This window comes from Condylura cristata, unplaced genomic scaffold (assembly GCF_000260355.1).
Source record: "Condylura cristata isolate star-nosed mole 26May11 unplaced genomic scaffold, ConCri1.0 scaffold00017, whole genome shotgun sequence".
Classification (NCBI taxonomy): Eukaryota; Metazoa; Chordata; class Mammalia; order Eulipotyphla; family Talpidae; genus Condylura; species Condylura cristata.
Window position 1 is genome coordinate 28,955,002 of NW_004567118.1, and position 21,183 is coordinate 28,976,184.

Sequence of the window (21,183 nt, forward strand, 5' to 3'; positions counted from 1 at the left end):
GGCAGATAAGCCTAAGGGGAGGCACAAAATACCATTTGGAAAGGCCCCCTACCTATTATAGTCTCTAGCAACGAGCAGCAGATTTTCACGAAGAATGCGCAAGTCCTCAGCGCGCTCTGCTACGCTGACTACGTAGTGTGGTGTTTCAAACAGCAGCCGCTCCCAGTAGTCAATCTCCACAAAAAGAATCAGCAAGGACCTTGGAGAGAGGAAAGCAGCTGAGGGGACTGCTCTATGCAAATGCTAGCACCACCGTGGACAAAGGGGTAGGAGCTTGGGAAGTGAAGACATGCAGAGATGAGACATGAAGTAGAGCTTCCAGGAAAAAAATGACTGGTTATGCTGGCTTCTGCTTCCCTCCCGGACTACTAAACAACAATAAAGGGGGGTTTGTTTAAAGTTAACCTCCACCCCCATCAGGGCCCTCCCTGGTGGCGAAATAGATTAACGCACAGCACTATGAGGCTATCCACAGAGTTTGATCCTGGTCAGGGAGGTGACCCCATGGCGCAGCAGATCTCCCCTGACCCTCCCGCTGCTCCCCTCAGGAGTGTATTTGAGTGCATCTGCCTGTTCTGCTCCCCACTCTGTCTCTGGTAAATCCTCTCACCCTCCGCATCTCTGGCCTGTACCCCAGTTCTGTAGGAATAAATAAATAAATCTTTAAAAGAAAGAAAGAAGTCTTCTTAAAAAAACAAATAAAGCTGGCCCTCCCTGGTGGCACAGCGGGTTAAAGCACAGCACTGAGAATCTAAATCCGCTTCTGCATGAGTTCGATCCCCACCTGCCCCGGAGGTGACCACATGGTGTGGCAGACCTCTCCTGACCTGCCCACTGCTCCCCTCAGCAGTGTACTTTGTTGATCTGCCTGTTCTGTTCCCGATCTGTCTCTGGTGAAGACTCTCACCGCCCCTGAGCCTCTGGCCTGTACCCCAGTTCTGTATGTACAAATAAATAAATCTTTAAAAAAAAAAATGCCACTAAAATCCTCAGGGAGATAAAAAGGACAAAAAAATCACAATGCTACAAAAGGGAAACACCAAAAGAACTCTAGGTGATTCAAAATGTCAAAAAAAAAAAAAACCCTTCATATTAAGCATTTTAGCTTTCAAGTCTGAATCCTCAAGAATCACTTCCTTGCGATTCCATCTCTAAGACATAACACACTCAGGAACAGACCCAGGCCCAACTCAGAAACACAAGGACTGACACACTAAGCCCAGGTCTGTGGTCCTGGGACCCGTGATCAGAAGATGCCTGAAGACTCTGCCTCAGCAGAACTAGCTACAGGGACTCCTCAAGGTCAACTTCAAAGCATCTTGACCTGCCTAGGCGCTCAGAGTTGGGACAGCCAGCTACATTAATTAGACTCCGAAGGGTGTGCAGGGTTTGTAGTTGATCTAAATTTACTACTGAAGAAAGCAAAGATAAGGAATATTCTTGTTGAATTTCTTCACTCGCAGGTAAATTTCTGTCTGCTGAGATTTTCCCCCAAAAAAGTCAACATTGCACAGCTTTTGAGGACGATTTACATCTACATGTGACAAAATGTTGAGGCATTGCATGATGTGTCCCTGACCATGTCAGCAGGGTGATTGTGCTCTGTGTTTTGATGACAAAAAAATTTAAAAATCAAAGAAACATTAAAAATAATGTTGACAGAAATTTCTCAGAAGACATAAAGATGGAAGGCAGAGCAGACTTTGCATGAATAAAAGAATAAAAAACTCCCCATTAACAATTTTTTTATAATTGCATGTTGGAATGATAATATTTGGGGAATACTGGGTTTAACATTAACATTAAATTCACATTTCATTTTTATTAAATGCAATGGCAGAGAATTTTTAATTGTGTACGTGGCCCACCTTCCATCCTGTGACCCTCTCCTTCCCATCCCAGCTGCCTCTCCCATGCCACACCCCAGAACTTATGACCTTCTCAACCCCTCCACCTTGAGACAACCCAATCAGACACCCTACCTCCCACCACTCAGCACTGCACCCAAACACTTCCTGTCAACCTGTATTTCAACCTCCGGAGAACCTGAGGCCACTGACTCATAAGAATTTCTTCCTCCATAAGAGCCTCCTCCCTTCCTCCACAGACCCTGCCGTCTGTCACTTTCAAGGCTCCCTTGCCAGTACCTCACCCTTTTGCCTCATTTCTTAGTCTAAGCCACCTGACAGAACCCCAATCCTGGCTAAATCCACGATCCTCCCCACTGAGCCCCTGGGAAGGTGGCCGAGCAAGGCTGGAGGAAATCTCTGACCCACATATCAGCACACTGTGTTGCCAAGGTCGCCAATCCCAGCTGGGCTCTCCACGCTGCTCCCGCAGGGTCTCCTCAATCTGCTCTCCCTCCTGTTCTGCTACTTCAAATCCTCTCTACTTTCTCAAATTTTCCTCCCTCTAGGCCTCCCCCCTTTACAGAAACACCTCCTAGATCACAGAAATACAAAAGTTATCAGTCTTATAGTTATCCTGCTATAAGACTCATAAACCCACCGGTCTCCACACCTACAGTTTATCGACACCTACTCGTTTATGACTGAAGAGACCCTCTCCCACCCAACGTCAACCCTTCTTCTTCCTGACAGTTTCCTCCTGCTTTCTCAGATGACATCATCTCTCATATACCTTCAACTTCCTAGTTCTTGCTAATCAACATTTAAAAGGAACTAAATTTCCATGGTCTTTTAAAAAATACAGAAACAAGCACTCCCTCCATTCCATATCCTCTGACCGACACAACTCCTATGCTCCCCTTTCCAGCCTAAGGTGCAGTAAAGAATTGTCCTCTTGAATTCCCTTCATCACCTTTCTCTCTCTCTTTTTTTTTTTAAGATTTATTTATTTCTGCATACAAGAGCTGGGGTGCAGGCCAAAGGTGCAGGGAGTAACAGTATTCACCAGAGATAGAGTGGGGAACAGAACAGACAGACGGAAATATTCTTGCTGAAGGGAGCAGCAGGCGAGACAGGAGAGGTCTGCTGTGCATGTCACAGGGTCACCTCCCTGGCCGGGGATCAAACTTGTGCTGCAGTGGCTGTGGGTAGCTTCATAATGTTGAGATTTAAACCACTGCACCACCGGCGAGAGCCCCTTCATCAACTTTCTTCACACTGCACAGCATCCTGACAGTTGCCCCCTTTACCTCTAAAGCTGCTCTCAACTCACCCCGACTTCTCAGAATCAACCCTCCTTTGCATTATCCAGCCCACCTGTGCTCACTGCTGTCTTATCATAGGGGAGGACTCCTTCCTCACTGCCTCCTTCAGACACACTCTTCCCCTGGCTGCTTTCTCTTCTGCCTCATCCTCTCCATTGCCCTGCCCTGCCCTGACCTGACCTGACCTCTCAGAGACTTCCCTTCTCTCTTCAAAGTCCGTTGGAAATCACAAGCAGCTGGGCTCTGAAGACAGTACTGAAGCCACTTGCCCTGAAGCTCCTCAAACACAGACTCCTCAAACGTCCACTCATTTGACAACCTCTCTCTGGGTGACTTCTCTCTGCAGCAGCTCCATAAACCACAAGTCCCCACTTGGATTTGACTTCTACACATGCCTGCCCAGCAGTTTCTTAGACATCCCCTTGGGGATTTCCATAGGCACCTCGATAGCATTGTGCCCAGAAACAACCTCATATTCTGTCCTGCAGTCTTGGGGATCTGCCCCAGCAAATAACAGCATCCCACTGCCTCAGCCGGAAGTACATTATTCCCACTCAGTCTCACTCTCTAACATCTAACCCACGACCAACTCCTTTGGTTTTTACAGTCAAAAGCAAAGTCCAGAGAGCCTCCTATCTCCCAAACGAGTGTAGCTGAAATGGGATGATAAATGACAAATGACACCAGGCCTAAAGTTGAGCTAAAGAGTGTAAAGTCCAGCCCTCCCTGGTGGCGCAGTGGGTTAAAACTCAGCACTGAGAAGCTAAAGCCACCTCAGCAGGAGATAGATCCCTGCCCTGGAGGTGACTCACATGGCACAGCAGACCTCTCCTGACTCACCCACTGCTCCCCTCAGTAGTGTACTTCGTCAGTCTGCCTGTTCTGCTCCCTATTCTGTCTCTGGTGAATCCTCTCACAGCCCTGCACCTCTGGCCTGTACCCCAGCTCTGTATGCAGAAATAAATCTTTAAAAAAAAGAATCTAAAGTCTAAAGTCCATCTGAAGAGCCATGCAATAAGCTGCACTTAAGAATCCCAGTGTGATAGGATTTTCTGATATTGGAGAGAAACCAGTAAGTGGGTTTCTATATAAAATCTCCAGAATTTTAAGTGTTGATAACTAATTCAACTACAAAGGTAATTATAAGTGGGGGATTTCTGGACTGCTAATTGGGAATGCTCTTTCTTTGACCTGGGAATAGCTGCAAAAATATTTATTTACAGCTATTTATTAAATTGAATATGTAAACTTTAAGTAGTCCTTTGAGTGTGTAATGCTACTGATCAATTTTTTAAAAAGATTTATTCATTTATGCATACAAGAGCTAGGGTACACACCAGAGGTGCAGGGTTTGGGGCAGGTGAGGGGATTCACCAGAGACAGGGTGGGGAGCAGAATAGGCAGATCTACTTAAATACACCGCTGAATGGAGCAGGGGGTGAGGCAGGAGAGGTCCGCTGTGCCATGTGGGTCAGCTCCCTGGAAGGTGATATAACTTGATGCAATGGCTGCGGAAAGTTTCATAGTGCTGCGCTTTAATTGCCTGTGCCTCTGGGAAGGCCCTTAATCAATGTTTTTTAAAGGAGAATACTATTTTAAGCAATGAGATTATCTGTAAAAGAGACTGGATGCAAAATTAACTTATTAAAATCAAAGCTTTCCACTATAAAAACTGTTGAGGAGAAAGAGAACAATGACAATTAAGGCAATAAAAATAACAAAAATTAGCAAATTAGCAAGAAATGTTTATATACACTATGACACTTTTAGTTAATGTCTGTAGAAAAAAATTACCTATTGGGCCCTTCCTGGTGGCACAACCTATTAAAGTGCAGCTCTATGGGATTATCTCAGCCACTGCAGCACCAATTCCATCCCCCACCAGGGAGCTGACCCACTTGGCACAACAGACCTCTCCTGTGTCACCGGCTGCTCCCCTCAGCAGTGTATTTCAGTGGATCTGCCTGTTCTGCTCCCCACTCTGTCTCTGGTGAGCCTCTCACTGTCCCCCACCCCGGAACCCTGCACCTCTGGCCTGTGCCCCAGCTCTTGTATGCATAAATAAATAAATCTTCAAGAAAAAAGAAAAAGAAAAAAATTACTTGTCGACAAAAAAAAAAAAAGACTTAAATTGAAAGAAAAAGTGCTATTCTTGGATACACAGACACAAATCTTAAAGAAGTTGATTCTTCTACAGTTAACCTATAAATTTAATCCAATCGTATTCCTATAAACATAGGGCCAAGACTATTTTTGGAACTAAATTAATTGATTCTAAAGTTCTTAGGGGAAATGAAAATTTTAAATATCTAAGAAAAGTCTGAAAAAAGAGAGTAATGAGGACAATAATTAACACAGTGTGCTTCTTGCATATGAATAGACAGACATACCAGAAGAGAATAGTGATCTCAAAATAGACACAAATATACTTGGGAATTTGTTATACTATAAAGATAGCAGTTCAATAAATGAGATTGGGTCAATGAGGATTAAAAAAAAAAACTCAGGTTTCAGCTGCACCTTTCTCCCTACATCAACATAAATTTCAAATGTACTGAAGATCTAAATATAAAATCACAAAGTACCAGAAAATATGAAATATTTTTTAAATTAAAAAAATCTTAAATTAAAGTGCACTCCATGGACTATGGTGATGGCACACGGGTGATTTGGTGATGGGAAGCCCACAGGGATTACAACTGAGATAGAAAAAGGCACAAAATGATGTAAAAATAAACTATTATATATATTTTTTAATCTTAAATTAAAATCACTGACTTTTTTAAATTTGTGGTTTCTTTTTAAAAATAAAATTGAACTTTAAATCACAGAGGATAAAAGACTCCACAACCTGAAAACACTCATGAAACTCAGCATTCTAAATACTCCTATAATGTTATCTGGAAAGAATATTGAAATGAAAATTCCACTACATTTTCTGCCTGCTCTATAGGCAAGCACTGAATTAATGATATAGGAGACAATATGACATTTTGAATCTGATGAAGGATTTATTTTCACTTTTATCAGAGAGGACTCTTCCAATGAAGGAAATTTATTTTCAGGTGCCCACTTATCTGTGGCACATGCTTTAGGAGACTATGGCAGGAAAGTGCTGTTTCTTTCAAACCTTGAAGATCTCCATTAAAATATGTATTGTTTTTTGAGCTGTGTAAAAATTCTGCAAAATAATAAGCCTCTCTCAAATACAAGGGAGCAGTGAATCACCAGACTTAACGTAAACTTCCAAAGTAAAAGACAAGCCAAAACAAAGGAAAATTCTCTCCATTAGAATTTCAAACCTAGCCAAATGCCCAACAAGTGATCAGCAGAAAGCTGGTGATATCAGTCATGCAAGAATTTGAAAAATGTACCCACCATGCTCTGCGTTTCAGAAAGTTACTAAAGGATACAGCTATCAAAACAAGGGCATAAACCAAAAAAGAGGAAGACAAAGGAAACAGGAACACACGCGGGCGGCTCAGGGAGCCTCACAGCCAGTCCCACAGGCCCATGCAGGAGCACAGGGACAGCTCCAAGGGACACAGCATCTGGGGCGTCAGGCAGACGGACAAACATTATCCAAAAGGGTTTTACTGGCTGGTCTGCAAGGACTAACCAGGGTGCTAACCAAAGCCGTGAGCCTGGTAATTCCCGGAAGAGAAACATGTACTACCCGGAAAGGGAAGATTGCAACAACAGAAAGTTACCTGGCTCAGCAGTAAACAATACTCATAGCAAGATAAACACTGGATGTGGATTTAACCAAAAATTGTGTTAGAGCTGTGCAAGGAGGAAGGAGGGGTATGAACATATTTGGAAGCATTTTTAGTAGCATCAACATATTCTCTTGTGTTCTTCAAAATGGAGGCCTTGAGTCCATCTCCTTAAAAATCATAGCAAAGCTACTTGGGTGTGCGTGCTACACAACACTGCACCATAATGTTCCTTCATTTTCCCATCTTGATAAGAGTTTCAAAATAACTTGAAGTCAAATTATCACATTTTAACTTGTCAATCAACAGGATGAACTTGGGTAATACTTTCCTAATGTTGAACCAAAAACCCTACTGGGAACTTTTTCCACAATGACGTTCAGTTTTAACCAGAAGGCTGTCTATACATTTCTGGAATGCAAAGTTTATTCTTGACAAATAGCACTTCTAAAAAAAAAAAAAAAAGTCAGTCTGGGGAATCATTTTTCTGAACTATTTTGTAATTTATTCTCAGACAAGTGCTCAGAGACAGGAGAATGAAACTAGCTGAGGTTAGTGATGACAACCCAGAATGAACTGACCAGATGGAGAAAGTGGGACAAATTGGGGGAAAAGGATGGAGGAGAAACCCTAGACACCAAAAATGAACAGATATCAGTGTCCCCTCTGTGCTCTGGGGCAATCCCACCACACAGAGGACTCTGCTCCCTACAGAGTTGGTAACACAGTCCTGTTCAGCCAGGGTAGAGACAACATCTGGAATTTATTTGTGTTAAGTGCAATCTGTAAAGCTAGTCTGGCCATAAAATATGGTAAAAGCCTATTTGGACTTCAGAGCTCAAATCTTTGGAATATAAGGTGGGATAACAAAACCTTTTGTGAGATAAAATAGGTGCTATTAGGGACAGGAAGTTCCCCAGAACTAAGGAAGAATTAGGTACTTCTGAGGTCCATGAGAACATCTAAAGCTTGCTTATTTCAAGATCTTATCTTAGGCCATTGGGCACAGAAGAGTAAACCTGATAAAGTTATCTCCACTCTGTGGAGTGTTAATTCTTTTTGGAAAAGCTAAAACTATCTAGGAATTCTTTACTGGCTCCATAGGCCCAGGGTCCTTTGCTAAGATCATGTTGTTGTTTTCCCAGAGACCATTTATTGGATTGAGGCAGTTTTATCTTAAAAACCACAAAAATGTAAAACATCATAGATCTCCCTAGAAAATAGCTGCCAGAGGACAGGAGTCCCTCTTCTCTCATGAAGATGTGTCTAGCCAGTATTTGGGTTTCAACTAAACCTGGGCCATAAATAGTTGGTTTCCAGTTGCCTTGCTAAGCTCTACTATAAAGAGTATGTAAATGGCACTTTAGATAAATATCTAAAGTGTTCCTCAACAAGAGATGGTGACAGCAGACAGAAAAGTTGCCTCCTAAGTTTATCCTAACTAGAGGGAAAAGGGGCTCAGACAAGGGAAACACCCCCATTACACAGGGAAAGGAACTAGGTATGGAAAGCCCAGTTGAAGCCTGCAGTACAGAACATTCAGAAGCCTAATGGAAAATATACAACTCAAAAGCTCATTGATACTGGACCAAATGATTGAATCACAGCACAGCCAAACTGCAAAATGCTATAAACCATAAAAAACAAGTACATTGTTGTGCACATTCAGAATGGAAAATCTCCCACATATTGCTAACTTTAAAAAAGCAAGTTTCAAAAATACTGTTTACAATGTGACTCTATTTTATGGGATGTTTATTTTTTATTACAAGATAATCATGGTTACATCTGAGAGTGGGTCTGTATACTAGATTTTTACTTTTTCCTTTGCATACTTTTACATCAATTTTGTTTTTCAGTGAGCATTGTTTTAAAATACCTTATTGTTTTAAAATACCCAGTAAATATTTTTTTAATTAAATGAAGATAACTATATGAAAAGAGGTGGAGGGACAGGTAATAAAAAATATACCAAAAGCCATTTAGGTGTCAATCTTTGGGGAAATTATTTTCTTCCTCCTACCTCTTCTGTATTTTGCAAAATTCCTAAAATGATCAGTAATTTCATAATGGACAAATTAAATAAATCACTTTGAATACAATGGATTTACAGAAAAGTGTGTATATTATGCTACAGTTCACTTTCAAAAGGCTACTTATATGGACTTATGCTTTTGTCTCTAGAATGTCACACAAAACTCACAGCATTGACTCTTCAGAAAAACTGAGTCACTAGGAGACTGGGGGACTGAAGTGAGGGGAGAGTTTTCATTCCTGCCCTGGTGTAACTTGAGGATTTAAAGGTTAAAATGGTTTTAAAATGTGTCACTTTGCTAAAATAATTTTGAAAATACTGTGTTTACCAAGTCTTATGAGGCTATTTTTTAAGGGAAAATGATTACTATTTTTTGTGAGCACTTTCATCCATGTCATCTCATCTCACTACAACCTCAGAAAAGGTTTTTTTAAGGAAATGAGGAAACTTGGGCACAAAGAAAAGGAGTCACTTATCTGAAGTCAGATGCAAAACAGATCTGAGAGTTCAGACTCAGCTCCCAGGCACTGGCATTCATGTTCATTCACTCACACAGGCTGACCCTGAGGGTTAGAATAAGGAGCCACCTGCCTGAGATATTTACCTCACTCAATTTCTGTTTTCTCTTCTGTTTTTTTTTAAATATAGATACAGGCCCTACCTGGTGCCACAATGGGTTAAAGCACAGTGCCAAGAAGCTAGCCGCAACTGCTTGAGTACAGGTTCGATCCCCGACCAGAGAGGTGACCCACATGGCGCAGAGGACCTCTGCCCGCTGCTCCCCTCACCAGTGTACTTTGTCTATCTGGCTGTTCTGCTCCCTACGCTGTCTCTGGTGAATCCTCTCACCACCCCTGCACCTCTGGCCTGTACCCCAGTTTGGTATATATAAATAAGTAAATCCTTTATATAGATAGATACATACACTATTGGTATTCAAAAAGATCTTGTTATTTGAATAATCCTTTCATTCTTGGGGAAAGGGCAATATATGTGCTAATGTTCCTACTACCCCAGATGCATCTGGGTGTCTCTCCGCCTTTAGGACCACCCAGCTTGGTGGGAGAATGTCTCTTGTAGATTCACCCCTTCGTGGTTGCCTATACTGTCATTTCAAAGCCGTACTGTTAATTTATGAGGCAATTTTTATGTGATCCTGTCTGGCCATCCCTAACCAGTCACACTCACAGAATGCGAACCCTATCAAAGCTGGTCCCCAGGACCCCCAACTGGCAAAACTGACCTCAAGCCTCTTACTCTCATCTTTACACTGTTTCTCAACTGCTTCCTGTTCCATGCATCTTCCAACACCCCTATCCTTCCCATTATCACCTTCACCTCACCTGCCTGACTAATGCTCAGCACCATTTCTGCATGTTGGGTCCTTTGCTCCCTTATTCAGCGTCATGTCATTTCACTCTGGTTAGGCTGTGCTAGGCTGCCCAGAATAGATGCATTCATCTCTTCTGTGCCCCTGGACTCCATTTCCCCACGAGCCTTCTCAGGCAAAACCCCTTCCACATTTTTCCCAATAAATAAGGACAGTCTATGAGTTAAAGCCAATGCTAGTAGCAACAGCTTAGAGGCGTAGGAAGCAACTCCTATTATAAGACCTAACTGACGACAAGAGGGAGCCAAAACCCACCAAGGAGGAAGTTATTTCCTTCCAATTAGGAGGAAAAAACTGTCACCAGAAGGTTTGTAATTTCTGCAGACAGATGCCTTACATAGCTCCTTCTTGATTTTTCTCTTTGCATCTTAGATGGAAAAGAAGCACTACCAAGGGTAGACTGCTTACTTAGAGTGACAGCGGGGAGGGACTCCGCCATTGTGTACAATCCCTGCGCCTCACTCGGCTCCTAGCGCGTGGAAAGCACTCACCGTATATTTTTGAATAATAGATGAATTAATTAAACTTTAAATAATTTTCATGTGAAAAATCTTGTAATGTCCCATCAAGTCTCAGGAAGCCCACACCATGACTCAAGGTTTGGATGATTTAACTGAACCATGGAGGCCACCTAGTGGCAGAACACCTACATTACACATCTAGTGGGTTACTCAGAGGTGGTTATTACTTAGGGTGGTGATGGTTGTTTTTTATCAGCCTTCTTGAAGATCAACCATAAAATTAAAATAAAGATGCGAAAGTGGACATATAGGGAGTTAGAAAAAAGAATGGGGTGAATACCCCAAGAGATGGGAAGCTGGGGGAAAGTAATGACCAAAGATAAGTACAGGGAGAAGGAATGGGTTTGATCTCATACTTGTCAAAGTTGACATCCAGCATGCCGGCCTTCTCCTGACTGATTCGTAACAGTGGCGTGTCCAGTCGCCGAATGCAGTCCTTGTCCAGCGTTGCTGTCCAGTCTTGGAAGGTTTTTCGAACCAGTTCATCGATGGCCTGGACCATCTGCTGATAGGTATGTATACTCTCCTCTCCAGTCCCGATGTGGGGCAGGAAATGAGCACTAGAAAGACACTGAGGGGGAAAACAAGGGCTGGGTGGAGGCTACTTACCACATTCCTCCTTCTTACGATCAGACACACTTTAATCATGTGTGTAAGACTCAAGATAGGAAAGGTGGAGCCAAAAAGAAAAGTGAGAGAAAAAAAACCCAAGAACAATGAGAAAGGGAGCCAAAAGGAAGCATGGAGATTTAGCTCAAGAAAAAAATGTGGGAAAAGAAAGTAAATTACAGGGCCTCCTGGTAGCACAAGGGGTTAAGTCTCAGAACTGTGAAGCTAGTGGCAGCCACTGCAGCATGGGTTCAATCCCCAGCCAGGGAGCTGACCCACATGGCACAGAGACCTCTCCTGTCTCAACCTCTGCTCCACTCAGAAGTATATTTCTGCTCCCAACTCTATCTCTGATGAATCCCCTCACACCCTGCACTTCTGGCCTGCACCCCTGCTCTTATATGCATGAATAATTTTTTGAACAAGAAGTAAGTCAATTACAGAAGGCAAAGGGTTTAAGCAGCAGAAGGCTAGACACTAGTCTTAGCCCACTTGTTGAGACCACCAGTTGCCTGCAGGTGCCTTATTCTCTCCCGAACCAATGAGATGATAGCAGAACAGCAACTCAATAGCTTTAGTCCCCAAAATTTCTTAAGACAGTTATGTTTCTGTTTCTTTGAGCCTGTTGTTGTAGGGAGACCAGGCCTTATAGCTCCAGTTCCTGGATTTTGAGGCTGAATTACTCTTCTGTCATCTTCCAGAAGCTGATCCTATTCCTCCTTTCCACCTCGATACAGAATGCCTAAAATGACCCAAGTTCTAGCAAACACTAACCCATGGCCTGGCCTGCCCCCTGGACCCACCTCTGCTGCCACCCCCCAAGTCCAGCATAGTCTCTGATCACGACAACGCTCTAGGGAAACTCTCTGGAGTTTCTAGGGAAACTCTCCAGTGTTTGTGGCACAGCCTATTAACTCCACCATCTCACCGAGCACCCGTTTTTGGAAAGAGTAGAACACTTACATTCATGACTCTGTCGAGGCGACGCCGAAGGATGCGCATCCAGTAGGCTTGTCCGGAGTAATGGGCCATGTAGGCCTCCAGGTACGGCCACTTCTTGCTCAGCTCACGGTTCACAAGGGCCAGTTCGCTGTTGAACAGCATGTAGAGATCCACTGCTTTCTTGTCATATGTTCGCTTGATAGCCTGAGGAAGAAGACAGAGACGGGAGGCACTGGAGATGTGGGTTCCCTCTGGCTGGTGTTGTAGAGCAAAACCACAGTCCTTTCCGCTAGTGCTCCCAGTGAGCTGGAAGCCAGGGAAACAGGGAAGAAAAGAAACACTGGCAACTCAGAGCAAGGCAAAGAGCTGAGGGAGGGAGGATGGTATCTGGGGGGATCTGGAAGAACTACAAGAAGGCACGAGAAAAGCAGGGGTAAGGCGGGGCTGGGGCAGGGGCACCTCACGGGTCGCCAGCCTGTGGAAGGTGTCCAGCAGCATCACGCCGTGCTCCACGTCCCGAACTAAATCGAAGGCAGAGGTGATCAAATTCTGAGTCATCACCTCCAGGTCCTTGATTCCAGCACGGAACCTGCACATTCGGAGGCAAGTTGAAGGGTGATGCCCCCAGCCCATCCCTTTGCATTTACAGATATTGATACATAGCGATGTATATCTGAAATCTATCTAATGTTCTTTGAAAAAAAAGAACACTGTGTCCTGAGGGCTTCCTCCAGTGCTGTACAGGCACTAATTCCATTTATTCCCCAAAACAATACTCTGAGATGGTTTTGTCAAATCTTATTTCACAGAGGCAGAAACAGGCTTCAATGGGTAGAATAACTTGCCTCAAATCACTTATTTGGCAAGTGGCAGAATGGGGAGTCCAGGCCCGACAGGCTAACGGGTGGGCAGCCACCTCCTTCCTTGTATGCCCGGCACCCACTCCTGATCTGTGGGCCCCACGTTGCCCTAGGATGCTCTTGCCACTCCACCACCCTCTGCTCCCCAAGAGGCAGCTCCACTCCCCTCACCGATTGTAGTCTTCATGCCAAGAGGTGTTCTTCACATCCAGGATGCCACCTCGGACAGCCCGCAGCACGTGCAGATTTTTATGAAAGATATCCTCGATCTCCAGCAAGTTCCGCGTTACCTGGGGCCCCTGGGCGCCAAAGAAGCAAGGGAGAGGACCTTGCTTGCCATCTTCCCAGCGGGCGAAATGGTACTGACAGTCACAAACCTGAAAAGAAGTCAGCATGAGGATATCCACTGACCCTTCTGAACATGTATGTCCTGAGCTCTTCAATTTAATTTAAAAGGTCTAGACTAAGGGGTATCGGTGAGATACAGGGAGCCATTGTGGTGAATTTTGGATGCAGGACAAATTATGAGATACTAAGGCAGTGATAATAGACAAAGACCTAAAAGAACAGGATGAGAAAACAACCAAAAAGAATAAAACAGCAGAAATCACAAAACAAAGTTAAATTTTTTTAAAAAATGAAAAAGGAGGGCCCTCCCTGGTGGCGCAGCGGGTTAAAGCACAGCACCAAGAAGCTAAAGCCACTTCCGCATGAGTTCCATCTCTGCCTGCCCCGGAGGTGACCCACATGGCGTGGCAGACCTCTCCTGACCCACCCGCTGCTCCCCTCAGCAGTGTGCTTCATCAGTCGGCCTGTTCTGCTCCCCACTCTATCTCTGGTGAATCCTCTCACCGCCCCTGCACCTCTGGCCTGTACCCCAGTTCTGTATGTGCAAATAAATAAATCTTTTTCTAAAAAAAATTTAAAAAGGAGGCCTAAGTTCTGTTTCGTCTCCATGCCCTTGTGTACTTCTAGATGGGGATGCTGGAGGGTCAGCTGTGAAGTATGACTCTCCTCTCCCAACAGGCTTCCCACCTCGATGAGGTCCTTGCAGCGTTGCACAAAGGCATCAACCTGAGCAAATATGCTGGTCTGATCGAGGACCCAGCCCCGGCTGGAGAACCTGTGGTAGGACAAAGATTAACTGAGTCAAAAAGCAGTATCCATACATTTCAATCTGCCTATGCAAAGCTGAACCAGGAATCCTGGGTTCAGGACCAACCTTAGAAAATGAGACCCCTCAGAAGAACTTTTCCTGACCCCTGAGAGAAGAAACACAAGAAGTCTGAGGAGTTTCATACAAAATGGAATTTTAGGTTTCACAGCAGAAAAAGGAAGAAAAGATGAGGAAGGATTCCTGGAATTAGGGAGAAGAGGTTATTAGAGTGGAGAACTTGAGCCAGGAACTAGAATATCTGTCTCCAGAGAGAAAACTTGGACCCTTGTAGAAATTCTGAGATAGAGAAAAATACAATCCGTAGGCTTTTAAAAAAGTGCTATTGGAAGGAGTCAGAATCCACCCGCGTAGGCTGGAGGGAATTATACAAGGTGCCAAGGAGACACAGCGCACTGGGTATGCATCTGCACAGCCCGTAGGTAGTGATCTTTCCACGCGTGACAACACGAAATGCAGCCTTGTAGGTCCTCCTTGCTGGAAATCACGTATCCCTCAAAGATCCGGTCCAGGGAGATGGCATGGCAGCACAAGCGGATGATCTCATTGCTCATCTGTGAAGGGGACCAACAGCCTCAGGTCACAGCCTAAGTTGCAGCCAACCTCTTCTCTAACTCTCCCTGACCTGCCTGGGTATCAGCCTCCTGCTTCTTGATTTGGCTCCTGATATCATCCATCATCACCACCCCGCCCCCACCTACCCCCCCCCCAAAAGCAAAGCAGCCTCCTAGTTTCCACCTCAACTCCAACCCTCCAAGCTGCACTTCCCAGCAAGGTCTCAGCTGAGTGCATTTTTTCCACTCTGTCTCTGCTGCCGTGGATAAATCCGGTCCTGCTCCTCAAATGTTGGTATTCCTTCTTACTTCTACCTCTCGTCCACTGTATTTTCCATCCCTTTCCTGCCGCCCCACCTGGGAATCTGTCCTGTCCCTCCTCCTGCCCCACACTCCATCAGCTCCTTCCCAAAGAAGCTTTCCTTCCAAGCTACTTCTATCCAGAATCTAAATGTCCAAGCCAGTCCCCAACTCTAAGCACCACAAAGACTGACTGACAATGCAGGCAGAACTTTCGGGGGGACCTGAAGAGCACCGCAGATCTAAGTAAATTGTGCCTTCCTCAGAAAATCTAATGACTAACAATGTGAGCACCCTGAAAACTCTCCATCACACCCTCTGCAGACCCATACCTTTCGGAAGAGGGAGGTCAGTCTCTCCCGAGTGTTGTAGTGGGGAGAGTTGACCCAGATGATGCGGATGAGGCTGATCAACTTAGGGAGCTTACTAGAGATGTCCTTGGGCTGCATGTATGTCAGTTCCTGGTAAGGTTCCTTCAGGATTGACAAAAAGGTCAAGTTTGACTGAGCTTGTTGAGACCCATCCTGGTAGTAAAGAGAAACTGGGAGTCAACTTACCCACTGGAAGGAAGTGATCACTTTTTGTCCATCCTGAGCCCTACCCTGACCTGCCTCTCCTGGGAATCTCTCCCAGCTAGCCAAGCCCTGAGCCCTTCAGGCCCAGTGTCTGTACATATCTCCTTATGTTCATTTACTCATTTCTCCAAAAGTATTTTTATGTCCTCTCAGATGTGAGCTCTACCACCACCACCAGACTGGGAATTCCCCATGCTTGGTTTTGTGCCTGTTCCTCTTCTCACTTGAGAATCCTGCACAGAGTAGATATCCAGTAGCTGTTGGTCAGGAGACCAGACATCACTCCTATTTTTCACCAGTCCCTTCACTGCCCTGTTCTCAGCCAGCTTTTAGACTTCTCTATCTTGCTGTGGCTCATTTCCTCAATACCTAGCTTTCAATTCCACCTAGGCAAAGTCTTCTTTCTCTGACTTCTACAGCTGGCTCTGATCTTCGGCGTCCCCAGCACTAACATAACCAGCTTGGCATTCTATATCAAATTAATTTTAAGTGCTTATCTGCCAACTCTCTTAACTGAACCACAAGGGTTTGTCTTTCATCCCATGCCAGCTAGTAATCCTATTTTGTGTCTTACTCTCTCCACTGAATTGTAGGGGTTGGGCTTACAGAGAGCACTCAGTGTATTTTGTTGATGAGCTAGATACCTCTGTAACTGAATTATAAGCTCTTCAGCACCTCTGTGCTCCACTACTTCTACACTCCCCCACAAGCACATGTGCAAACTCTGGGTATATCTAGCTATGCTGTCAATGGTTACTCTGGTTCCCTCTATGCCTCCCATGTCATCCCAACCGCTGGCCCCTTTTGCTAAGCCTGCACTCTTCAGTCCACTCCCAGACCTGGATCTGCTGGGCCAGTTTCATAAAGGGGGCCAAGTAGGACGACTTGGCAATGCGCAGGATGGTCTCAATGTGTTTCACTCCCTCTTTCACCAGCTGTTTACTGATGCCAGACAGGTCCATGCATCGGTTGCGCCAGAACTCAATCTCCTCCAAAGGCCCTGAATTTTCTCCTGTCTCTACAGTCTCCTGGGCACTGAGCACCTCCTTTATCTGCCGGGTCCAGTGGATCATGGCAGCTGTGGGGAAGAATACAAAACCTCTTGCACTGCTTTACATGGATCCTTCCCCCTCTTCCACCTTACTCCTTTCTCAGCATTTGGGCTGTACCCCTCTTCTCCTGTGGGATCCCGAACACATCAGTCATGCTAGTGACTCACTCTCTAGCCGCTGTACCAGCTCTTTGTCCTTAACCACCACCTCAGGTTTCAGGTTCAAGGCCTCCGTGGGGATGTAGAGAACAGTGTGGCCCTCCAGTTTGTACCGTGTGTCTAGGGAAACAAAAGGACTGTAGGAGTTTACAGAGAAAGATGAGTTTTCACCACCCCAATCCTAATCATGGCAGATGATCTGAGGTCCAGGAAGTATATGCATTTCAGGAGAGCAGGCAGGAGGAACTATGACTCCTACTTTTTTGTTATCAAGAGGAGAAATGACAGGCCAGAGGGAATCCTCACTGAGCTATTACATGCAATTGCCAAGAATAAGGTCAGATATCTGTACCAACACTACCCCAAAAGCCCCCTCACAGTCTCCATTTTCCCTTACCCCAGGAGTGCTCCAGGAATCTAAGTCTGAGCAGATCTGGCCAAATAGTTCTACAGCAGAAAAGTGTGTCTGGATTAGGCTAATTCTGTATGTACTCTGTGCCAGGCAATGCCAGTCCCTGTCAGGATGAATCTCCTCTTGCCTTACTGATTCAACTGCGGAAGGGCGGTAGGGCACGTTCACGCTTTTCACTCACCTGTGAGGCAGGCCAAGAACCTGTGCAGATGAGAAGCAAAGTGATTTCGAATGCTCTCAGGCCATGATGTGTTTGAAAAGATCTGAGGGACAAAGACACCATTGAGCAGCCGAAGCAGGGCTGGGATGTAGGACCCCCGCACTGTTCCATACTGCAAGGTTGTCTCAATGTTCTCTGCAGTGATGGGAACCGGAGCTTGGCGAATGAAGTAGACAATCTGGTCCTGGGTCTGCATGAAGACAGAAGATCAGCATTCAGTACAAGCCTAGCCAAGATGCCCAAAGGAATCGGAGGCTCCAACGTTGAGAGCCTGGCTGAGCCCTTTGTCAATTCACCACATGTAACCTGATGCTTCTCCAAATGGAAGACGCAGGAGCTGCTTCCTATACTTTTCAGGAACATAATTGATTCCATACTCAGACATATGGGGAGGAAATGCAGAAAGCATGCCTTTAGAGGAGAAACTATGTGTCTATCCAGCTTGCTCCAGAACCTAGCACTTGACTGGGCCACAAATAAAGAATAAATCTTGGATGGACGATGGATGAATGGATGGCCAGACGGATGGATGGACGGATGGACGGATGGATGGAGCGTAAAGGATAAAATGGATGACACACTTTCAACTGTATGAAGAAGGAATGGAAGAGATGACTTTCTGAAATTTTTCACTTTGGTGGCATATACTTTTCCCTCAATTAGTCACTTATCCTTCAATTTTGTTTATAATGAGCTTTTATTGTTATTTTGTATAGACATGCAAAGATTTATAACTATAGTTTAGTTAAAACTTTTTAAATTCAAACTTTCCGACTTCTATATATGCTTAGAAAGGTCATTCCCACCCTAAGATCAGAGTCACTTGCTGTTTTTTGTTTTTAGTGCTTTTGTCACAACTCTTTAGAATGTGTTTAATTTTAAAACAGAAAAAAGAAAGCACAAAAAAGAAATTAATAATCATCCATCTTCCCACTACCCAGAATTAAATTTTGGTATTTTGTGTCAATTTTTTTTAAGTTTAACAATGATTGTTGTTTTTGTTAGAATGACATATATATTCATTATAAATAACTGAGACATTGTAGAAAATTACAAAGATAAAAGTTAAAATGTCATCCAAAATTCCACCATCCAGACATTAAAGTCATTAACCTTAGAGAAAATACTATTCCAGACATCCTTTTATACCTATATATGTACAAAAAATTAAATTATGTTAATTAAAATTTTCATGCTATTTTTAATTAAAAGTATTAAATTTTATTTTTCTTGCTTTTTATAGAATAAAGACATTAAAGTTAACATAATAAAGGAACTGAACTTCAAATAAGTGTCTTCACCTCTGTGAGAGATTTTTTTCCTAAAATACTGCTCTTACAAGCAAGATTCTTATAAAGAGGTTTGTTTTCCCATTATCTTTCTATTTTAAGTTCAGTTGACTCACTTTGAGAGACTGACTTTGATAAATACATTGTCTTCTTCATATTCCCGATCTTTTTCCTACCACTTCCCAATTTTGTTAAAGTATTATTTTTACATTGTCCAGGTTGATAACATACACATTCTATAGCATAACCATAATCCCCATGGTTATTTAGTATTAGTTCTTTATTTAAATGATTTGAAGGTTCATAGATTCTCTGTTTTTTTTTCTTAAAGATTTACTTATTTAGGGCCCTCCCTGGTGACGCAGCGGGTTAAAGCACAGCATTGAGAAGCTAAAGCCACTTCAGCATGAGTTTGATTCCCCTGCCCAGGAGGTGACCCACATGGTGCAGCAGATCTCTCCTGACTGGCCCGCTGCTCCCCTCAGCAGTGTACTTCATCAGTCGGCCTGTTCTGCTCCCCGCTCTGTCTCTGGTGAATCCTCTTACCGCCCTTGCACCTCTGGCCTGTATCTCACTTCTGTATGCATAAATAAATAAATCCTTTTTTTAAAAAGGATTTATATATTTATGCATATAAGAATTGAGATACAGGCCAGAATTGGGATATAGGGATAAGAGGATTCACCAGAGACAGAGTAGGGAATAAAACAGACAGATCTACTGAAATACACTGCTGAGGGGAGCAGCAGGTGAGACAGGAGAGGTCTGCCACTCCATGTGGGTCAGCTTCCCTAGCAGGGGATTGAATTTGTGCTGCCGTGGCTGCTATAGCTTCATAGTGCTGTGACTTTGCACCACCAGGGAGACCTTCCACCTAGTTTTTTATGAGTTACTTATTTGGTTCATTTCTTAAGAGGCTGAATTCCCATTGATGATGCTATTTTTTTTTTTCAAATGGTATTCTCTTCCAAGATTGAGGATGACCACCTCAATGACTATTTGTTAACATTTCTCTATATTTCTGTGTTCACTCTCTTTCTCTCATGAGAACTTCTAAAATCAACTCAGTTGGCAACTCTCAAATATACAATACAATATTATTAACAATAGTCAGCATGCTGTACATTAAATCCTCAGAATTTCTAAGTGGTAGTTCATACCCTTTGACCACACCTTTACCCATTTCTCCAACTCTACTCCCTTCCTCTGGCAACCACCAACCTGGTCTCTGTTTTAACGAGTTCTTTTGTTTATTTTAGATTCCACGTATTGGTGAGATTATATAGTGTTTGTCTTTCTCTGTTTGACTGATTTCACTTAGCATAATCCCTCAAGGTCTGTCCAAGTGGTCATAGGACTTCTCGTGGCTAAATAATATTCCACTATACGTGTGTGTACACATGTATGTGTGTATATATATACATATATACATACACATATACATACACATTATGCATATATATCACAATTTCTTTATCCATTTATCCACTGATGAATTTATCCACATATTTAGATTGTTTCCACATCTTGACTATTGTAAATAATGTTGCTATGAACATTAGGACACAGATGTCTTCTTGCGTTAGTGTTTTCGGCTATATATTCAGAGGTGAAATTGCTGGATCATATGGAGGGTCTATTTTTAACTTTCTGAGGAATCTCCATAATGTTTTCCATATTGGTTGCACCAATTTACATTCCTACCCAGAGTGCACAAGAGTTCCCTTTTCTTCACGTTCTCATCAACTTTTATCTCAAGTCTTTTTTATGGTAGCTATTCTAAGGAGTGTGAGGTGATATCTCATTGTGGTTTTGATTTGCATTTCCCTCAGGGCTGGTGATGTTGAACACATTTTCAGGTACCTGTTGGCCATTTTTCCTTAGAAAAATGCCTATTCAATTCTTCTGACCATTTTTCATTTGAATTTTTTAAGGGTTTTCCTTTTTTTTTTTTTTTTTTTTGCTGTTGAGTTGTATGAGCTCTTTACATACTTTCCATATTAATCTCTTATCAGGCATGTGATTTGCAAATATTTTCTTCCTTTCTATATATTGCCTTTTCATTGTGCTGATAATTTCTTTTTCTTTGCAGCTTTTACAATCCTTCATAGACAAATAAGCAAATAAATAAAATCCTGCACACAAGGGGCCTAGGGATTGTGGTACTTTGATTGGAGTTACATTAAAATAGTATATATATATAT

The 21,183-nt window shown here is 43.4% G+C and overlaps 1 protein-coding gene across 1 annotated transcript in view; it reads right to left on the minus strand.

The window, feature by feature from the left end:
• The window catches only part of DNAH2 (dynein, axonemal, heavy chain 2), a 96,427-nt gene that overhangs the window by 65,855 nt on the left and 9,389 nt on the right, over nt 1-21,183 (minus strand). The window contains 9 exon segments of the mRNA XM_004685094.2: nt 53-199; nt 11,191-11,405; nt 12,407-12,589; nt 12,845-12,974; nt 13,417-13,622; nt 15,606-15,797; nt 16,688-16,926; nt 17,068-17,178; nt 17,652-17,880. Of these exon segments, the coding sequence (XP_004685151.1) occupies nt 53-199; nt 11,191-11,405; nt 12,407-12,589; nt 12,845-12,974; nt 13,417-13,622; nt 15,606-15,797; nt 16,688-16,926; nt 17,068-17,178; nt 17,652-17,880 (1,652 nt within the window).